This window comes from Haliotis asinina, chromosome 8 (assembly GCF_037392515.1).
Source record: "Haliotis asinina isolate JCU_RB_2024 chromosome 8, JCU_Hal_asi_v2, whole genome shotgun sequence".
NCBI classification, from domain to species: Eukaryota; Metazoa; Mollusca; class Gastropoda; order Lepetellida; family Haliotidae; genus Haliotis; species Haliotis asinina.
This window is the reverse complement of record NC_090287.1, coordinates 21,988,111-22,010,695: the sequence shown is the minus strand read 5'-3', so window position 1 is coordinate 22,010,695 and position 22,585 is coordinate 21,988,111. Positions and strand designations below refer to the sequence as shown.

Sequence of the window (22,585 nt, the reverse complement as noted above, 5' to 3'; positions counted from 1 at the left end):
TCGTCCTCTCAACATTGCTGTAGGAAATTAGTTGGTCACCCTTTTAGCAGTAGTCTAACACAGGACAATATCTGATTCAATAGAGGAGTCACGAGCCTTTTGCTTGCTTATTTGAGATGCAAGTACATTATCTCGTATAACAATGTAACGTTAACTCACATCGTTCACAACTTGGTGTTTGTGAGCCTGGTGAGAATGCTAAACTGGAGATTTGAAAGCCAGACCACAACGTGCAAACTCCTTATGTCAGGCACAGATTTAAAAAACCCCAAAAACTAGCGATGTTAAGTGTGTAGTTTTCGAGACGTCAGTACTGTATGTACATAAACTTTTGTACATAACTTCAGTTTACTTTCATGTGGATTGTTACGTTATGAGACTCAATATAAACAGTTGCACGTGGTGAACTTTGTGTCTGTGGACATTACCTGACATCACTTGAGAAAATCGTTTCGAAATGGAAAATCAGTAAAAAGATGTTGGATTCTTCGGAAAGAGGACCAGATTGAGGAATCCTTGTTTCATGGCAAGGTGGTGTATTTTTAACGGAGTGCATTCTGTATAATCCGTTTTGAATATTAGTAGCCTATTACCCGCACTTATCTGAGTGGAGTTGCGTCCCTTGGGCGTGCCAGGCTTCTGTCTTCTGTGTTTCGGCAAGCACCCTTCCAATGCAGAAAATCTCTCCTTTCATGGTTAACTTATCTTTTTCAAGTCCGGTACTTTTGATACCACGCTGATAGTTACACCAAACAATAACATACGACAGAACACGCGTCTAAGGATTTGTCGCAAAGGGCATTATGATTCAATGCTTAAGAGTTGAGTCCCTAAAGCAAGTGCAGAATCTATACTCATTGGTCCGATTACGTTTCTACGTTTGTCAGCACCACGTGCAAGTGGGTTTCACCGAAATCCATGGAATACATATGCCAAAGACATGTTCTTCAGCAACCATACATGTCCCAAGACTAAGGCTAAAAAAAATCACAGGATCTTCTGGTCGGGCTTACTGACTTAGTTGACACATGTTATCGTATCCCAGTTATGTAGATCGATGTTCATGTGTTTGATCAGTGGAATGACTGTTCAAAACTCGATTTTATAGACCGGTGTCATTTATATTGCATCGTGTGGCGTTAAAAAAACAAATATATAAATGTCCAGCATCGGTCAGGGTTTAGGGCCTATATACATGTACCTGGAGTTGTGTTCTGAGCGTCGTTAAATCCAACTCACTCGCTTAATGCTCAAATAAAAACGCTTGTCGTAATTTCAGCTAAACGTTTTTATAAAACCACCTGATTTCATTTCACCATACCCGTGGATTTCACAAAAGTGGTCAAAGCTCAAGACCTTCGGTTTTCCGTTGTTTTCTTTTGTCAGTTGTTTTACGCTGCAGTATTCAATATTCCAGCTATGTGGCGCCGGACTGTAAATAATCGAATCTGGACCAGACAATTCAGTAATCAACAATCGAGTTTAGACCAGACAATCCCGTGAAAACCGTTCTTCGGAGTTCGGATAGGTCCACTGGACCAGGTAACCCAGTCATCAACAGCATGAGCATCGATTTACGCAACTGGGATACTAGGCATTCGTGTCTACCAAGTGAACGAACCTTACCACCCGATTCCGTTAGTCGTTGAAAATGAATTCGAACCCGGATCTTCACAATTTCTTCTACTAGGAAGCCCAAATAAGGTGAAACTAAATACCGATTTAAATCACCATTATTCAGATAAACAAGGCGATAAGCATCAAAGAAGAAATCTCTGTGAAAGAAGTGGATTATTTACTAGTATTTATATGTTATTAAAAGGTATATGTCTGTGTAGATATTAGTCACTGAGTCTTTACAGTTACAGATCATGTGAACTACAGTGTCTTCACGCTATTCTCATATATTATTGATTTTGTCATTTCCTTTGTGAATTTTATCATGAGAATGCCTTTTATCCTCGCATGTTCTGTAACTGCCAATTTGAAATATCAGTACTTCTCACTTAAAAGAGCTTACAGACACTTGAAACTCTCTTACAAAATCAGAAGTGTTTCGTTACTTACGTGAAGAGGTGTAAGTGTCCATTTGCACGTATTGATTTGACATGTATAAGATCCCCTGTATCGAGTACTGTGGCATACCAAGAAATGAAGTGCCAATTTGGGATTATTGATTTGGCACTTTATATGATACTAAGAAGAAAATACATTGGTATATTTCTATGGCATTGCCATGTAGATCCTTGTAGTACAAAATAATCGGTGAGCATAGCATCTACAATCACATGTAACAGATCACATTGCACCACACATACGACGCATCGCCATGTTTGTGCTTGGTGTAATTCTGTCCATCCTCAGCCAAAGTCAAGGTAGGTAATCCAACAGATATCTCGGATCTATCACGATCATAGCGAAATTGAGAACATTACTGGCATCTACACTCAGGTATACCCCCAACACACACGCACATACGCACGCATGCACACACTCCGTCTCACACAGATGCACACATATACGGACACATGCACGCGCACGCGCACGCGCACGCACACATACACAGACACATGTACATACACTCAGCCCCCAACACACAATTTCCTTCGGTTACCTTTCTCAGATGGTACATGTCTATAGGATTGTTTTCGTATGCATTTGTTGTAGGTCGTCGTAATTTTCACCTACCAGTGTAAAGACTTGACGTTGTACTTCTTGCCCTGCAGAGTTTGATACTAGTCAAAATCGGCTTTCAAAACGTATTCACTTGCGGTATATCTAATATATATATAGCATTATATTTAAGATATGTACATATGGTCAGTATATCTAATATATATTTAGCAGTATATTTAATATATGTACATATGATTGCTGACTACCAATCTTGTTGTTCATTGGTCACTACAGCATACAACACGTATAAAGTCATGAATACATTCATAGTGATCATTTTTCTTTTCAGTAGCCGTTACTTCAACAGGCACCACTTGTAGAACTGTAGCAGTCAATGGTGCGACAGACCAATCAACTGCAAAGTATGATTTTCAACCAAACCATTTACCGTTGATGACAACAACAGCCTAACAACGGTTTCATTCTTCTGAGCTTCCATCAAGTGTTCTATCATTTGATGTTCCCTCATCAACTCTCCTAGGCGTTGTGTCATCGTCTGTCATTTTTGAAGAACAACCATTTCTTGTTGTTTCTAACTTGTCGCCTTCGTCTTCTGTTGATACCAAGGTGACTCATACTCCTGTATTCCCAGCATCACTCACTCCATCCTGTGTATCGACATCATCCTTTGGTGATACCCAAGTGACACCCCTTTTTGGATTCCAAAAGTCACTCACTCCATCTAGTTTGCCGACATCGTCTTCTCGTGGTGATATCAAAGTGACACTTCAATCTGGATTCCCGACATCACTCACTCCTTTCAATGTGTCACCATCATCTTCTGGTGATGGTCTGAACACCTCCTTCTGTTGACCATCATTCATTCGATCCTCCTAAACTGCCGACGACATCGTCTACTCCTAGTAATGCACTAGCAACTCATCCTTCTAAGAATCCACCCACATCTTTGGCTTCTAGATCTCTAAGAACAGACTGGACATTTGATGACCTGAAATTCCCACTGATGTCTCCTGTGTCATTGGAAGTAATTGACTCAAATGAATTCGCTGTCTCATTCCCTGCTACCTTGACGTATGGCACCACAACCCATGTGTGTATCTGTCGATGTAGAACGGTCAACCCCACAGATTTGGCAATGGCTGGTTCTGCGAGTCAGGTGCTGCAGCAGAAACTGCTTCTAGAGAAGAAAAACGTCACAAAGTACATTCTCACAAAGATAAGCGTGCCGAATAAACGAGTAGCATCCATGTATATAGGGGGCGTCGGAATCGTGTTGGTGCTAGCCACCCTGTGCCCTATCGTAACCCCCGACGTGGTGACACTGCTCTTCTATCTCATCAAACACAGGAAGTAAATGAAACTACCATTCATATGGGTCTACACATGTCAGCATTTACAACTGACAAACAAACAGCATGGTTGGCTGTAAGACAAAATACTATGCATGTTAACTTTTCTTTCTTGCATTAACAACGTGTCATGGCTTTTCCTTGCCCTTTCGGGCAAAAGAGCAAGCCTTCAAACGTTGTGTATACAACAAAGAATAATAATTTGATATCCATAACATTTTGTCTTGCACCTGAATATTACTTTGGGAGGAATACGCAGAGGTCAAAGCTATATTTCCAGACAACGACGGTGTTTGCTGTCTCTTAAAATTTTGGCTGATGGAAACATTTCTAGCAATTAGAAAACATACACCATGGGAGAACATTCACTGAACATTTACAAAACATGTCCAGAACTGTGAAAATACGTTCGACGTACTTGGTTATTCATGACGGGAAATGTACAAGCCATACCTTGTTATAGGATGAATATTGGATTCGGATTCAACACCGACACGTGCCTGCACAAAATGCACGTGCCTGCACACTTTCCACTTGAACTAGGAAATTAAAATAATATGCATCACTATACACAAGTTGAACTTGAACGCATTTTCTGTTAGCAGTCGACATATTCAGAGTGCCTACCTTCAAAGTGTATATTTGAAAAGATGTTTGTCTGTATGGTGAGTCAACCAAATTTACTGAGATAGTATAGCATGCGTCCCACTCGTTTTGTACAGATCCTGGTTAGAATAAATCTTTCCATGGGCCATGCTTGTCATAAAAATAGACTAACGGGATCGGATGGTAAGGCTGGCTGACCTGGTTGACACATGTCATCATATCCCAGCTGCCTAGACTGACGTTCATACTGTTAATCCAGACTCTATACTATTATCAATGTCGATGTACTATTGGCCTCACGGCCATTCATGCAATAAAATCTTCGTCTGTCTGTCTGTCTGTCTGTCTGTCTGTCTGTCTGTCTGTCTGTCTGCAATCCATACATTGATGAATCTGAACAGCGTCATGATGTATCCAGTTGAGTAAGGTGACATATAATGTTAGATAATAGTAGGGGGCATTCCATTTTCCTGTGATATTATGTGGTTACCAAGCTGCATGATTGTGGGACTGTTTTACGCCACTACCAGCAATATCCCAGCAACATCAGGCTTCAGAAATTGGATTCACGCAGTGTACCCATGTGAGGAATCGAACCCGGGTCTTTGGCGTGACGAACGGATGCTTTCACCACAAGGCTACCCCAACGCCCCGATTAAGGATTTGTGGAAGTGGTGTTGACTAAGTGGCTATTCGTCCAAACAAGCTCAGTGAGCTCAGTCCACGCTAAACTGAAACAATGTCTGTGACACCTTCCTATTGAATCGCCTCTCTGTTATTAAATAGTATGAGTCATCTGGATATAGGACTGTGCATTGTTAGAAAGAGTGAGTGAGTGGGTGGGTTTGGGTGAGTGAGTGAGTGAGCGAGTGAGCGAATATGGATTTACTGCGCATTTTGCAGTGACCATGGATATCCATGGATATCACGACAGGGGACATACTGCTTTGGGGAATCGAAAGTAGGACATGGGCGTGAACTGTAACCATCAAAGCTGTAACTACTGGCCTGGCAAGAAACGTGAAAAAAACCCGTTGTTACCCATGGCATCCGCAACCGGCAATCATACCTCAGCATTTGTTCTAGTTACATAATGGCGATGGGTATAAATAAAAGAGACAATCCATTTATGGATGGATTGATGTCGACGTATGTATTTTTCGTGATCCGATATTATTTCTTTCAACTGTTTGAGTGAGTGAGTGAGTTTTGACATTTACCAATATTCCATAAGGGCGAGGAACACCTGAAATTGGCGATACATAGTGTGGGTAACCGTGGTCTTCCTCGTGACGTGCTAATACTTCAACTCCTTGGCTACCAAACCGACCCTCAACTGCTTTGAGACAACGTTTGATACATGTAACATGTCCACCATCGGCCACAACTGACAGATGCCTTCAATAAAAGACAGTTGTAAGGAGGTCGTTATTCTATTTAATAGCTCCACTGTTCCTGGCCATGAGAAGACCGACCACAGCAAATAACCGACGTTATCTTGTCACGTATTCTTTACCGAGTCAAGTCAGTTTGTCATAGGCGGTACTATTTTCTTGAAAACATTTTAATGCATTGACTTATTGAACACTGCCATCAATAAATTGAAATTCTATACAGACCGTTTTCTTATACCTTTGATAAAATTATGAATTTGAGCACCAAGTACAACTAGGTCATAAGAGGAAGAAATACTGAGAGGAAGGCGGATATCAATATCCTCTTGTAATTGTTGTAAATGTTGTGCCGAAAATCGTATTATATCTCACGTGACATCGAACTTGCAGAGACAACACCTGAAGCACGTGCAGCTCCAGAGATGACACTCAGAGCAAGTTTAGCAGGTGAGGTTCATCTCTGATTTGTTGCTATTGTTTACCGAACGCAAGAATTAATCCTCCATGTTTCTCAAAATATTTATTTACCTTCAAAGTTTTCAGTCGATGGAGGTATGTGCTTAAGAAATGTATGCTGATTAAAAGGGCGATTTACAGCCAGTTGGAGGTGTAAAAAGACATGTTTCAACAGCAAGTTTTCTTACGCTACGATCCATATCCTCCATAAAAACAAACGTATGAAGGGATAACACTTAACCTTGAACCAACGTTCACACATTTATGAAAGAAACTACGTTCGCTTCTGTGAAATACGTCCCGTCGAAACACTGACTGCGGGCTTGCACACTACGTACAAAATGGTTTGCGCTGAAAAGATTTTGCGAGTGTTTCTCGGGTGATCACTCTCTCAATCCAAGTGTATTATAAAATCGTCTGTATTTACTCGGCATTACTTGATGAGAGCTTGGAAAATATTCTTTTGGAGAAGGCTAAACCTCGCGGGGTATTTGAAGCTTTTTGATAAGAGAAGGATGAACACTTCATTTTCGAAGAGATTTACGCACGCACGCACGCACGCACGCACGCACGCACACCTGGATCCGAGCATGTACTCAAAGCAGAATGACCTTACCGTGACGTTTTGACGTTAATGTGGCTACTGTGTTATGGCATTACATAAAAATGACGAAACAGAATTGGGTGTAGATGAGTAAGTAGCGTGTACCCAATGCACTCTGCACCCTTGGTATTTTAGGGGATATTTTGTCACATAATTTACCGATGTGTAGTTTTATTAAGGACTGCACAGCTCCAGATAAGGTAAAACATTTACTCAGTTACAGATCTGGGAGTACTAAAAACGCATTATAATCACTTAAAAAATCCCCAATAGGTATACAATACCTTATGTAATTTACTCAGTTAACTAAATTGACTTAAGTATTATTCGTTGTGGCATCCGGGGCGGTGGGGTAGCCTAATGGTTAAAGCGTTCGCTCGTCACGATTCCCCACATGGGTACAATGTGTGAAGCCCATTTTCTGGTGTCCCCCGCCGTGATAGTGCTGGAATATCGCTAAAAGCGGCGTAAAACTAAACTCACTCACTCGTTGTGGCATCCAAACTCTACAATACCATTAGCTATTGGTAGGCGATGCCTATGTATACGTATACTAATATATTGCCAGGGATTTAGTCTAATAGTCACATGCTGAGTATTAAGAAATGGCTGCCCCATGTTTGGCAATATGACAATAATTATTAGTGAAAACTTTAAGACTATTGAGATGCATTTATACTTATATACTTAGAAGAGTTATGTGCCCAATGAGGATAAGAAACTCTGTGTAAAAGTACTCTTTTAACTAGTGGGAGTATACAAAATACTGGTTACTCCTAAACAAATGCAATTACTCATACATAAACAGACATTTGAGTAAGTACCCAATTGCTTGAAAAATTATCTGGAGCTGTCGGATGGTTGCTGTACCCTAATGTCCTGACATTTGTTACGAAAACAGTGACCCCCTCGAGATCGGAGTACCAACTGGTCTTCCACAACCCATGCTTGCAAGAAACAGTTCCGCTCGTATCCCCAATCCCCATTAAAAAACAAAATACAAAATAACATGCACACCTGACCCTTAATATACATTCAGTAAACTGGAACATGTATAAACGCAATCAATGAATTTATTTCAGTGTTGGAATATTACACTAGTGGAGGACTACCCCTAGAGGAAATTTGCTGTGTAGAAGGAGGGGGATGCGGCCGGAACCCTTTCCCTGGTGTTGCACGTCGTGATACTGATCACAGCAGATACAATGTTTAATTATGGCTCTATCAAAATGGCTCTAGGAATGGACTTCAAACCCTGCAGCCTTATTGGAAATTGGACCTCAGCTATGACTTGTCTTAAGCACACGGATACCACAGTAGCAAAGCAGATTTAATGTATCAGCGTCTCAAACAACGTATGTCAATATTAGGAGAATGGGGAAGGTGCACTGGCGTTTAAGATACTAATTGGGGTTTTTTCATATTTACAGAAATGTCTACTTTGTCTGGGGTTCTGACGCTGCTGTCGTGTCTGGTAAGTAGTCATTGGTATTTGTATTGTGCTTATTCAAGAACTATCTAAAATGAAGATTTTTTTTATACAAGGCACGATGTATAGTAAACAGGGTAACTTAAAGATAAACTTAAATAATTTAAATTTTATTTCCCTTTCTGGAAAGATTTGCATGATAAAACGCGTCTTGATAGCATAGCTTTGGTTGAGGGTGTGCATCTATGAATGGTTCGGCATGTTTAACATTAAATATCGTGAACAATATCTTGGCAAAGTCCCCGAATGTTCCAGGCCTACAGGTGACCGAGTTACCTCGCACATGCCGGAAACTAGCACTGCTAGATTAGATTTCGCTTCTTGATTTTACAGCCCAATCAATGGTACTTGTCTTTACTAAAATGAAGGTCTGAGATCTGGCCCCGTTCCTTTAAGCGACCGTAGCGCTTAGATGATAGTTACTCACATACTCCCATGCATAGACCTAATACTGTCGTAGCCCTAAGATCGCTTTGAGGAAAGGGGCACTGCATCTTTCCCACGAGACAATCCAGTGATTTATGTCACAAGACTGTATTAAAGCATTTGATTCGATGACCTGCAACGACCAAAGGTAAGGTTCAGCCAGCGTATTCTTCGCCTTTTCTTTACCTGCATGTCATCCCTTGTTCAACTTAATAGATTCAATACAATGACTTCCCGTTTTGCTGCCTCGCCTATCTAAGCACACTTGGTCTACAAAAAGGTATGCGCAAAACAATTCGTTTACACGCACAGCACAGAGGAAGTACTTCCGTGTTTGATAAAATACAACAAATAACACGTGGTAGTATTTTTTGTGTAAACAAGTTGTTTTAATATGAAGTACTAGACATCACAGCATTTGCTGTACTATATTATATTGAATCAGATAAGGATGGGAGCAGGGCTAAATTTTGGGTGGAAATGGGATTAGTATATTGATCGTGAGGACGCCTTTCTAATATAGACTTCCCAATGTTTCTGTGCAGTGCACGGCTTATTCCCAAGTGCCTGCGGATGCTCAAGTGCCCAAGGGTTATATCGTTGATGGTAGGTATTCTCAATATTGCAGCGTTTGCTTGTAAATGCTGGCCTCGTTAATATCAATCGCTTGTTGGGTTCAAAATGCGTTACTTCATGTTTCGTGGTAATCTAGGTGCTTCTTGCCTCGTGGTACCCTAATCTAGCCGTTTCTTCTTCGTTCTTGCAAAGATTTCTGACTATGAATATGGAATCTGAATAAACAATAGTAAGTTGTCATCAAGTTAAACGACCGACAGAAAGCACAGACTGACCCATCTGGATAGGGGTCTGGACTCATCTTGATAGAGGCCTGGTGGTTGACGCATTCACTTGTCGCGCTAAACAGTGGTTCAATTACCCATGGGTAATGGGTTGTGAATCACATTTCTGATATCACCAGACCCGTGAAGGTCCTGGGTAGAATAGGCCTTCAGCAACCCATGCTTGCCAGAAAAGGCGACTATGCTTGTCGTAAGAGGCGACTAACCGGATCGGGTGGTCAGACTCGCTGACTCATGTCATCTGTTCCCAATTGCGCAGATCGATGCTCATGTTGATCACTGGATTGTCTGGCCCAGATTATTTACAGACCACTGCCATATAGCTGGAATATTGCTCAGTGCAGCGTAAAACTAAATTCACTCACTCACTGATGTCACCAGCCGTGGTATTGCCAAAAGTGGAGTATTACCATACATCGGGAAAGGGATCGATTCGGTTAGACTGTGTTTACAAACGCTAGAGTGTTGCACTTTTGAAGTTTTTTGCGGGATAAAGAATAAGGTGACGCTTGAAACTGAGAGGCTAAGCTCTTCAGTCAGTGCAGCGTACCAGAGTGAAAGGTAGCCACCGATATGGCAACAGCATACAAATGTAGGTTTGAACTCAAATCTGCTCCATCTGATCGAAGGGACGCACCCGTGAAGGTCCCGGGGTAGAATTAGGCCTTCAGCAACCCATGTTTGCCATAAAAGGCGACTGTGCTTGTCGTAAGAGGCGACTAACGGGATCGGGTGGCCAGGCTTGCTGACTTGGTTGCCACATGTCATCGGTTCCCAATTGCGCAAATCGATGCTCATGTTGTTGATCATTGGATTGTCTGGTCCAGACTTGATTATTTACAGACCGCCGCCATATAGCTGGAATATTGCGGAGTGCGGCGTAAAACTAAACTCACTCACTCGAAGGGACGCTCAAACGATACATTACAAGCGCTGAACATTTTGGAACATACGAAGCGCTACAGAAGTGTGATGAAATAAAGTTAAAACATCGATGACAGATGGGATTGCTTTGATATACGTCCGGTTCGATATAAACTTTAAAATGTGTCGCTCACCATTGACGGCATACTAATTTACCCACCCCATTGAGACCAATACGGGATGACTTAGTACTAGCAGAATACAATCTGATTCCGCTTCTGAGTTATGAACTTAAGAACCGACTGGAGCACATTTGCATTCGTATACTGTCAGCGTTCCTTCTCAAATGCAGAAACACCAGCGTGGAACAGCCTCGGAGAACGAATCAGATCTAATGTCCTTCAGACGTCATCTCAAAACAGGGCAGTGGTGGCAGTCTCGTGGTCAAAGTGTCCACTCGTCACTCCGAACACCCGGTTTCGATTTCCCATGTGGGCAGAATGCGTGAAGACCATTTCTGGTGTACACGCCGTTATATTCATGGAATATTGCTGAAAGCGGCGTTAAACATACCTCACTCGCTCATCTCGGGACCAACCTGCTTCAAAAGTTTTTAATTTCTATGCGTGCTTCGACCATGCATCAAGCATGTGGTATTTTTATGTTGTATCGTCGTCTATAGTTTAACTGTTTTAGATCTAGTCACTAGATTTACATTCTTCTGTGATATTCTAGTTAGTTTTACTGTCCTTCGTTGAAGGGGCGGTGGGGTAGCCTAGTGGTTAAAGCGTTCGCACGTCACGCCGAAGACCCGGGTTCGATTTCCCACATGGGTACAATGTGTGAAGCCCAATTTCTGGTGTCCCCCGCCGTGATATCGCTGGAATGTTGCTAAAAGCGGCGTAAAACCAAACTGACTGACTCACTCACTCCTTCGTTGACAGGTTTTTACAATGTGCCATTAATTGTGTACTTTTGTAATTCACCGTCCTCATCACGATGTGGCTGAAATGTCGATGTGACGATAAAATTTAACTCGCCCAGGCATGGAGTAGCCCGCAATGCAGGTGACCTATTATAACAAGTGCCAAAAAGCTTGAAGATAGTTCGGTCAACTTGGACAATATTCTATAACGTTAGATGCGTATTTATCCGTGCTGGATAGCTGCCTCTTCTTACTGAACAGTTTGCATATGCAGTAAAAACACCTTTTTTCCCATAGGCAAGAATCCTTTTAAGAGTGTTCTTCTAAGCACTTTGATTTAAACGATGACACATACTGATCTTCAGCAGCCCATGCTCTTCTCGAGAGGTGATTTACGGGATCGGGTCTGGTCAGGTAGTCTCACTTGGTAGACACGGCATCATCGATCCCAGGTCCGAAGAACGATGCTGTTGATCACTTGATTGTTTGGTCCAGACTCAATTATTTACATACCGCCGCCATATGGCTGGAATATTGCTGAATGCAGTGTTAAAAAACAAAAAAAACAAAACAAACAAACAAAAAAAAACATATCCGAAAGGCGGATTTGTGTGTCTAAATCTGAAAATATATTTTCATGATCCACTTTTTCAAAAACAATCCCGCTTAATTAACAATAACTGGCAACAGACAACCAAGATTCTTCCTTGTTTCAGTTGAACAGGAATGTGGGAAAGAGGGCACGCAGAGCAAAGTCTGTGTGATGACCGACCTCATGGTATTTGTTCAGGTTCTGTGCAAGGGAGATCATCTGTTTAACTTCACAACGGGCAACACGGTAAACTATTGTGCAGACGTGTACTTCACCGGTGACGAGACCAAGAGATGCGTATATCCGGTAAGTTCCCAGATGTTAAGGTGTACCTTGTCTTAGCACTTGTGTACACATATAATCAGAGATTTGTGGGAGAGGACCCGGGTGTCAGCAATTTTATGCCTATAAGAGTTAGATTTTGTCTTCATTGAATCCATGCTTGTGAGAGGCGACTAATGGGAGGGATGGTCCAGCCCTCTGACTTGGTTCACACGTCATCGATCCCATTGGCGTAGATCGATGCTAATCACTGGATTGTCTTTTTCAGACTCCATTATTTACAGACTGCCACCATATAGCTGCAAAAATGCTGGGTGGGTCATAAAGATAAAGCCACTCAACTCTCTCGTGGACTCTCAAACACCCACAGACACTGATTTCAAATGGGCAGTTGGATAATTATGTTATACCGATTAGAACAGAATTCAGCAGAGAGTGTTCAAGTGATCCTGGCAGTCAGGCTGGTAAAGCTCATCAGCTTAGGGCCCTCGCCCCCTCTACACGCAGCCCAGACAGCGAATGGGACTTCTCCCAGGAAACACTGCTTAGTCGAACCCACCATGAACTTTTCGGAGAATATGTAGGCCCCACAACACTGTCGCCTTCTGTAATACCCAGATTGTCAGAAGGGCTGTGCACTCGGTGGAGAACCCGGGCGCTCTCCTGATCATTGCTATCAAGAGGGACAGAAAATTCAGTGATATAAATAATTTCATTGGCACAATCAAAAAGCACAAGATCGTTTTTATTGACTGGAATTCGTCTCTGGCTGTATATTGGCCTATTCCAGGTAAGTTTAAAAGCATCATTTTCCAGGATGCCCTGGACATGTTCAGGGTCGTACCATGGATGGACCTCGGGGTCAAAGCCACGGACATGGCGGAGACGATAGTAAAAGAAGCGAGCCATGCCATCATGTCTTTTAAGATATGATGTTTGTGGTAAGGAAGGGCATCAACTGATAATTCATTGCATAATCGACATTTCATGTTCACATTTTGGTTAAGAATCACATTCTGGCATTGCGAGTGGGAAGTGACTGGTCCTGAACTGCAAAAAGGAAGCCTTCAATGTCACATTTGAGAACAGCCGACTTCATCCAGGCGAAGGAGTCGGTTGGATTGCTCTTCTGTTCCACAAACTGCATGTACACACGATGCAATGGCTTCTCTGACAGCATCTCCATAAAGGACCGACTCTGGGCAGACTTGGTAAAGGACTTCACCTGATTTACTCCCATCGCTGTACTATCCAGCAGCACATCGCCATTAACAAAATCAACCTCAAATTTCGGATTGTGTCCACCAACCTTGGTACGCTAAAAATAGCTGTGGAATTCCTTCAAGTTGCTTTCATCGTGAGTCTTGACATGCATCACCAGAGGATCATCCGATAAATAAATACGTGCAAAAGAACACTGTCAATAAAATTCTGTCATGAAGAGCCTCTGCATTAATCAAACCCCAACCTTCACAACCCATTGGAATATACAAACGATTAAGAGAGGAACGAGGGTGGTGTGCTTTGTTATCAGACATGATCCTTCTGGTCAGGCGGTCAAGACTCTGAATCTCTTGTTTTGTCCAATCAACTACTCCAGAGGAATAGGGGAGGACTGGCACAGCAAAAGTATTGGTGGCTGTGATTATTATTTTGAAATATTTATACAGCGCACATATCCATGCAACTAGTGCTTGCTCAAGGCGCTGATATTTGTTTCCCTCGATCATTGGATGTCAGTCTCAACGTCACATCGTATTATTAATTTCAACTCCCTGGAGAGTAAACAGCCACTAGGCGCACCGAGTTCATTGTCTCATTCCATCCTATCGAGGTACCCAATTCACATCTGGCTGGACTGGGACAGTCACAGTATTTTGTCTAAGTTTACTGCACATTGTTGTACCCGCAACTAGGTGTATGCACGTATTTATGTGGCCACCATCTGGCCAAACCGACAGATTCGTGGGTTCTTTTAAGAGCACAGGGGTTATGTACAAGGGATTGTGACAACACGGAAAGAGTCTGCACGCTAAGTTGACTCCAAGGTTTTAACACCCCGTCATAGGTGGGCTTGATCCTCACTTGTCGCTTTAGCCAGCTCCCCCTCCGCGTCCCAGATTAGTTGCTCTTCTGATTATTTTGAAGTTTCTCTCTCTCAGATGGAACCCGTGAAGGTCTGGGGTAGAACCCTTCAGGAACCCATGCTTGCCATAAAAGGCGACTATGCTTGTAAGAGGCGCCTAACGGGATCGGGTGATCAGGCTCGCTGACATTGTTGACACATGCCATCGGTTCCCAATTGCGCAGATGCTCATGCTGTTGATCACTGCATTGATTGGTCCAGACTCGGTTGTTTACCGACCGCTGCCATATTGCTAGAATAATTCTAAGTGCGGCGTAAAAGTAAACTCACTCACTCTCTCAGATGGACTAGCGGGTACAGGGACACACTCGATTGTTTACACGGCCTCGTAAGAATATTGAAGACAGTTGACGCTAACACTGCTGTTTACAGAAACGTCACGATGTGAGGTTGTATTGTGTAAGGGTTCTGGTCAACGTGGTCAACAAAGAAGGGTCTACATCTGGTATCAACAGACTGCTCCGCTATACAATGACCTGCACCTACGACGAGAATGGCGAGCAAGTGTCTGGCAACAGTTCCATAGTTGAGCAGTGAGTTTACATATCCGTTTACCTGCATGTTAGTTTCTAAACACATTACGTCTGTCCTAACCTAAGTTGAAAATAGCGTTTCCGCTTTTATTACATTGAATGTAAACCACAGTTTTGCAATCAATGAGTTGCTTTTCATACCACTTTCAGCATTCCGGTGGTGTAAATTGTTTCCATTGCAGGAATGACAAGAAGCAAGCACACGCACGCACGCACGCACGCACGCACGATCCATTGTGTTAGGGCTGGCTCTGTCAAATCGGCATTACTCCTTAGACGCGGGCACACGCACTTCCGCTCGACTCATCATCGCCCCTGTTAGGAGCGACCCGTGAAGATAAGGCGTAGACTAGGCCTTCAGTAACCCATACTTGCCATAAAAGGTGTCTATGCTTGTCGTAAGAGGCGACAAACGGGTTTATGTCATCGGTTCCCAATTGCGCACATGCCCATGCTGTTGATCACTGGATGGTCTGGTCCATCCTCGGTCATTTACAGACTGCCTCTAAATAGCTGGAAATATTGCGGCGTAAAAATAAACTCACTCACCTGTTAGAAGCGCAGGCAACATGGAGGTGACCTGAACCCGCATATCGCCCATGTATACAAGCAGTTCTGTTTCAGGTACCATGCGCCCAAGGGTGTCAACGGTCACGCCGGTTCCAAAACAAAGATGGGGGTGACTATTCTGCTGACTGACATCCGCGGCGTTCCTCTCTCCTCCAAGATTCCAATAGACAAGACTGTTTGTCTGAAGGTCGTGCTGGACAATAGTACTGGCAAGTAATACATACCCAGATGCTATATGCTTCTGCACCTGCACCTGCACCTTAAAGTAGCACCTGTGAAGATCGGGGTTAGATATGATCTTCAGTAACTTGTCGTAGGAAACGACTAACGGGATCGAATGGCATGGCTTGCTTACTTGGTCAACACGTCACCCTATCCCAAAATCGATGCTCATGCTGTTGATCTCTGGATTACTTTCAGACCCCCGGCATATAGCTAGAACATTTGCTACGTCCGGCGTTAAAAAACAAAACAAACTCACTCGGTCACTGGAAGTAATGTGGTCAGGTTGGGTCACGTGTAATATCCTCATGGACCCGTGAAGATCCGAAGATATTGTGGACAGGGTCCACGGTATTTTTAACAGCATGGGAAGATCCAGGTTGGTCTTCAGCATCCCATGGTGGTCGTAAAGGCACATAAGGGGATCCGGTGGTCAGGCATGATGACTTAGTGGACATCCCATCCGATTTGCGAGGAATGGTTTTCATGGCGTCACGGGATTGCCATAGAGCTGGAATATCGTCGAGTGCGTCGTTTAACATAAAGCGAGTCATTGTACCTCCACGGACTGGATTGTTCATGCTCTCAGGCACAGTCTGGCTTACGTAACTCCCATGAAGCATCTCCCGTTGCGGCGTAAAATCGCCAAGGATTCACTTCCGAAATATTCTCGTTTTCTTGAAATTTTATGCATGGAATGAAATAAGATATGGGCTTGGTTTGCAAGTACATTGTCATTAGACAGCCAATCAAGTATGCATAATGTACCATTACCAGACTTACTCACGGTTTTCTTTACGCGGGGACACTTTGATGATTATACAATAAGTCTTTATAAGTGTGGTTGTATATTACACTGATATTCGGTTGCGTTTTATCAGTCCTAATATAATTTCCTTATGAGCAATTGTTCTTTAAGGTGAATTCTGGATAGCTTGCGACAAACCATTGAAAGCCCGTGAAGGTCTCGGGGTAGAATAGGCCTTCAGCAACCCATGCTTGCCATAAAAGGCGACTGTGCTTGTCGTAAGAGGCGACTAACGGGATCGGGTGGCCAGGCTTGCTGACTTGGTTGCCACATGTCATCGGTTTCCAATTGCGCAGATCGATGCTCATGTTGTTGATCACTGGATTGTCTGGTCCAGACTCGATTGTTTACAGACCGCCGCCATATAGCTGGAATATTGCTGAGTGCGGCGTAAAACTGAACTCACTCACTCAAACCCTTTAAAAGTAGTACAACAAAGTCTATCTCACATCCAGGATTACTGGTGGGCTCCAAGCCTCTCACCCTGTTCCCGGTGTCTTGTGAAGCTATTGGGGCTACAACAGGCCAGAGGCACGCCTTTATTCGATCTGGGTGAGTTCGTGAACACTGGATGTTTAAATGGTTTGAGAAATGTGTTCCAGTCAATATGTTAAGGACAACGGGTTTTTTCCTTTGGCGATACTTAACCTTTCGTGTAATGACACCTTAATGTGACAGAATGGGGTGGACCTAACTACGTACCTTCATTATTAGATCCTTTCAATATGCGACCCGTGAATGTCCCGGGGTAGAATAGACCTTCAGCAACCCATGCTTGCCATGAAAGGCGACTATGCATGTCGTAAGAGGCGACTAACGGGATCAAGTAGGCAGGTTCGCTGACTTGGTTGACACATGTCACGATGCGCAGATCGATGCTCATGTTGTTGATCACTGGATTGTCTGGTCCAGACTCGATTATTTACAGACCGCCGCCATATGGCTGGAATATTGCTGAGTGTGGCGTAAAACTAAACTCACTCACTCACTTTCATGATCCTTAACCTGTCGTGTAATGACACCTTCCCCGACGACCTCACCTTATACCCCCACAACGCCATCCATTCGACTTTACGCGTGCACGATTCTCACGAGAATGTTAAAAGACCAGCCAGGCTATTCTCGAAACGTTCGTAACCTCATTCTTAAGACATTGGCTACGATTAAAGTTACGAATTCTTAGGGCTACGAACGTTTGGAGAATAAGGACACAGAGCTTTACCACTGAACATGCATGTGTACATACATACTGATTTATGCTAGAACTATATTACTGGCATGAGACATGCTATATGCTGCCTCCAATGTTGCAGATGTGGGGACGGCATCATTATCAACAAAACCACCGGTTTTTCTATGATGCCACGGGTCGCTCTCAGCCCCTACTTCAAGTTCTTCGCGTTAGAAAACGAGAATAGCTTCAGTATAATGTGCAACTTCACCCTGTGCTCCAACTGTGTAGGAAAGGTACGTGTCTCAAGTGTTATCAAGGATTTAACATGTTAACCTTCAGGAGAGGATGCAACCAGAAGCTCCAGAGAAGTATGTAAAACCACCCCACGAGACGGGTTTATTTTGCCGAAATCCGAAATATGCCGAAAACTGCCGAAATATGTAACAGGTGACCTCTAGCGGACTAGACCAGTGGTCAGCGAGTTTGGTTTCACGCCGCTTTTAGCAATATTCCATCAATACCACAGGGAAAGGGAAAATGGGCTAATCTAACCAGAATCTTTGGTGTGAAGAGCGAACATTTTAACCAGTAACACGAGAAGGCGGACGATGTAACAAATAGCCCGCGAAGAGGCGGACGATGTAACAAATAGCCCGCGAAGAGGCGGACGATGTAACAAGTAGCCCGTGAGGAACCAACGATGTAACCAGTTGCCCACAAGGAGGCGGACGATGTATCAATTAGACCAAAGCAAGCTTGGTTTTACGGGTAAATCCTTTAGCAGTATTCCAGCAATATCGCGGGCTGACCTCAGAAAAAGGATTCACATTGTGTTGAATCGAACCGGGTCTTCCGCGTAAAGACCTAATGCTTTAACCTGTAGGCTACCCAACCGCCTCCAGTAGCCCATAGGACGGACCACGTAACCAGTAGTCAGTGAGGAGGCGGATGGCGTAACCAGTAGCCCACAATGAGGTTGACGACGTTACCAGTAGCCCACGAGTGAGTTTGATTTTACGCGGTAAAACTTTCAGCAGTATTCCAGCAATATCACCTCAGGACACCAGAAATGGGTTTCACACATAGTAACCATGTGGGGAATCGAACGTGGGTCTTAGGCGTATAGAACGAACGTTTAAATCCACTAGGCTAACCCACAGCCCAGGAAGCCCGTGAGACGGACTATGTGGAAAACGTAGCCGCGGGCAATGTGACTGTATGTCATGGGGAGGTCGGCGATGTAACCAGTAGCCTACGAGGAGGCGGGCGATTTATTCAACCAGTATTCCACGCGTCGGAAGAAGGAAGGCGACATGATGCAACCTTTGACAAGTCTGCTCTGCTCTGATATTCATTAAAATTTATATGTCCAAATTTCGAACAAAATCCATTTCGTTGATTATGCCACTCGATGACCTTTAGAAACTGATTTGATTTCAGAACTCGTGTAGTGGTGCAGCGGCCAAACCCAGAAGCATATTCAAACTGTTCGGGAAGTGGATTGAAGCTGGCAACAGACTGAGAAGGGAAGTTCCAGGTAACCCCCCATTTCTAGCCGAAAAGAGATGCAACCAACACCCAGTCGCGTGATACATCCCCGTTGAGATTTCACCAGGTTAAATAAGCTGAGGTGACCCACTCGTTTTAGGCGTCCCAAATCACTGCAGAGTTATGCCCCTTGGATGTGTAAACCTTAAAACTACCCGTAGCTAGGTTTGAATGTCAGATTCGCTTTAATTACTTCGTGTCATGCCATCAACAACTCTGCTATGTCGGTAGGTTTTATCGGAGTGATAACTACCTCGGTACTTAACCTCCTGGGGCTTTACTACTTTAAAGTTAACATGACAAATATATCAATTTCATTAAATTCCAACTTTCCATCACTACCATTGTTTTACGGGAATATTCAGCTATACTAAACAGAAAAAGACAAACAGAAGAGTTTTCAAAAAAATGAAATCTCAAAAGTAAGCATTTCTATTTTAACACTTGAGAAAAGGCCAGAGTTGTGGGTTTATTTGGCTGTTCAACCTATTTATACTATGTTTTTTCATGTTTACGAAACGGATGCTTTTCAGTGTGTCCAGTTTGACTGGAATATCTCCTTCCACACGGCATTGGTTGATGCAGTGATTTTGAAGTATTTTTATGTCACTTCTTCTCATTTCCTTAAGATTCACTTAGCTGCTAGAGGGCTTACTCACGTAGTATGAAAATGACATTACACTGGAAAGTGTGAAGCATTGTAGCAAGTGGGTTGACGTCGGCGAGTACAATAAAGGCCTGCACCCGATGTTCCGAAAGGAAATTGACATCTCCGAGGTTTATCGACGTCGGACCAGAGGTACAGAATGTGGTGTAAGACTGGTTTTGCGTGCTGCGAATGTTCACCCACTGTCAGGAATTGTACGCTTGACAAATGGCGTCATAATACGCAGGGATGGTGAAACAGCAGCAAATTGTTGAAAGTTGTTCTGAAACGTACGTAAAATATCCTCTTTCATCCACAGATTACAAGGTGGCGTCCGTTTTCAGAAACGCAGCCGCCTCAAAATGAGTTTCTTTCCCATTTTCTATTGAATAGTGCGTCACGGGTCCTTGAAGTAGTTGTGTATTTGTCATTCGTGTCTCTAGTGGCTGTATGCTTCAGTTGAGATATATCTATCATCACGCCGTGTTAGAATGCTTGCAACTGTGGCACTGCTTGTCGTAAGAGGCGACTAACGGGATCGAGTGATCAGGCTCGTTGACTTGGATGGCACATGTCATCGGTTCCCACTAGCGCAGATCGATGCTCATGATGTTGATCACTGGATTGTCTGGTCCAGACCGCCACCATATAGCTGGAATAGTGCTGAGTGCGGCGTAGAACTCACCCGCGTTAGGACGGGTCTTCAGGAACCCATACTTGCACGACGAAAACGGGATCTGATGATCGGACTAGCTTGCTTGACTCATACATGTCACGGTATAGCCGTAGCGTAGACCGGTGCTTATAGTGTCAACCACTGGATTACAGCGTTAGCAATACGTAAATCTTCCAGTTGAATCTTCCTCATCAACCCAATACAGTACTGGAATACTGTTAACAACGGCGTCAAACTCACTCACTCTTCGTGCACGTGTTTCAAGTGTCAAATTATAAATACTTGGCGGAATTGTGATTTCAGAGCATGAGTGAGTGAATGAGTTTTACGTTGCATTATTCCACAGCTACCAAGTGTGACATCTCGATACTTTAGATCGCTTCATAATTTTTTATGACGATGCTAGTTGCTGGAATTCCCTACCCAAAACTATTCGAATGCTTTCACTTCGACTTCTACATGGTGATAGTTGACATTCGATCTTACACCATTAAACTAAAATCATCGCAAGGATTACGAGCGAACCGCAACGAAATATGAATTATCTCCCTTAGACCATGTTATATTCATCAACAGTTTCCCTTGATTTCAAAGCATTCAGTATCAGATTCCAGGAACTCTTATAGCTTCAGTTTTAAACAGATAAAGAACTGTCCCATGAGTTCTGTGTCTGCGGGTCCTCAGTAATCCTGAGGTAGGTTTGACAGGCATGTTAACTGGCAGGGTGTGGAGATCCCTCGTGGCGCCGTTGCTCATGTCAGGAACTGATTTCGTTGACCGTTCCAAAGAAGCTTAGATCAGAAGCATGTCCCGTTTCAAAGAGCCTACGAAAGAGTGTTTGATGATCAGGTGATTTGAATGTCATCAACAGAAGGCGTTGAACTTGTTTATCTAATTGAGATTCGATTGTTTATAGAACGCTGCGATCCAGCTGTAAAATTGCTGCCACTTACTTAACACTGCCTCTGTTACTTCATCGTCTGCCCAATGGACAGATCATCGTCTGTCAGAGCGCTTCTGGCAATGTCCCAACATAGCAATACAGGGGACACCAGAAATGATCTTCACACAATGTATTCATGTGGGGAATCGCATCCGTCGTCAGCTTGACGAGAGAACGCTTTAGCAACCACTGAACTGTATGATCTGTTAAAACGTGACATCTTCACGACAAATGTCATGTCAGTGACCAAGGCTCCGTTTCCCCGCACGGATACATTGTGTGCAGCCATTTCCGGGGGGCCCCTCCCTGATATTTCTCGAATATTACTGAAAGCGGCGTACTCGCCATGTACAAGACAGTGACACGTATCCGATGCCATTGTGTCACTTACTCTGCTACTACTTATTTCAGTTGAGAACGCATACCCAGGCTTGACGTTGCTGGCTGAGGAGGACTTCAGCATCGCAGATGAAGGAGAACATGACGGTAAACCTGACAGTGATAGAAAGACATGAGAAAATCTCTGCGAATAAAACATAAAGTTAATGTCAGTCTCCTGTGTCGTTTCACAACTATTGTTCTCAAGTTGTCTAACCGATAGTGTCTACCCGAGAGCGGCAGTTTCTACCCGGTAGATATTGCGTGTTTGTCCCCAGCAACCGCTGCCGTTTTTTCGGTCACTGACGGCTTGAGTGGCTTGAGACATCAGTCACAAGATTATGTGGTCCACCCTACAATATTTTCAGGTTTATTAGGGCGAAGTATTCATTTGGCGAGTAAAGGGGAGTGAAGATCGTATCAGGATCGTACGTTCGAATCCCATATTACGCCCAGT

General features: G+C 43.4%; 1 protein-coding gene across 1 annotated transcript; it reads left to right on the top strand.

Moving 5' to 3' along the window:
* The first annotated feature begins 6,171 nt into the window (after positions 1-6,171).
* Positions 6,172-22,304, top strand: LOC137295368 (vitelline envelope sperm lysin receptor-like). The gene is made up of 10 exons (XM_067826691.1): positions 6,172-6,433; positions 8,477-8,520; positions 9,507-9,567; positions 12,327-12,508; positions 15,003-15,163; positions 15,788-15,942; positions 17,219-17,315; positions 18,077-18,230; positions 19,378-19,474; positions 22,162-22,304. The coding sequence occupies exons 1-10, from the start codon at positions 6,328-6,330 to the stop codon at positions 22,263-22,265; spliced, it is 1,161 nt and encodes a 386-aa protein (XP_067682792.1). The 5' UTR covers positions 6,172-6,327; the 3' UTR covers positions 22,266-22,304.
* Positions 22,305-22,585: the final 281 nt, after the last annotated feature.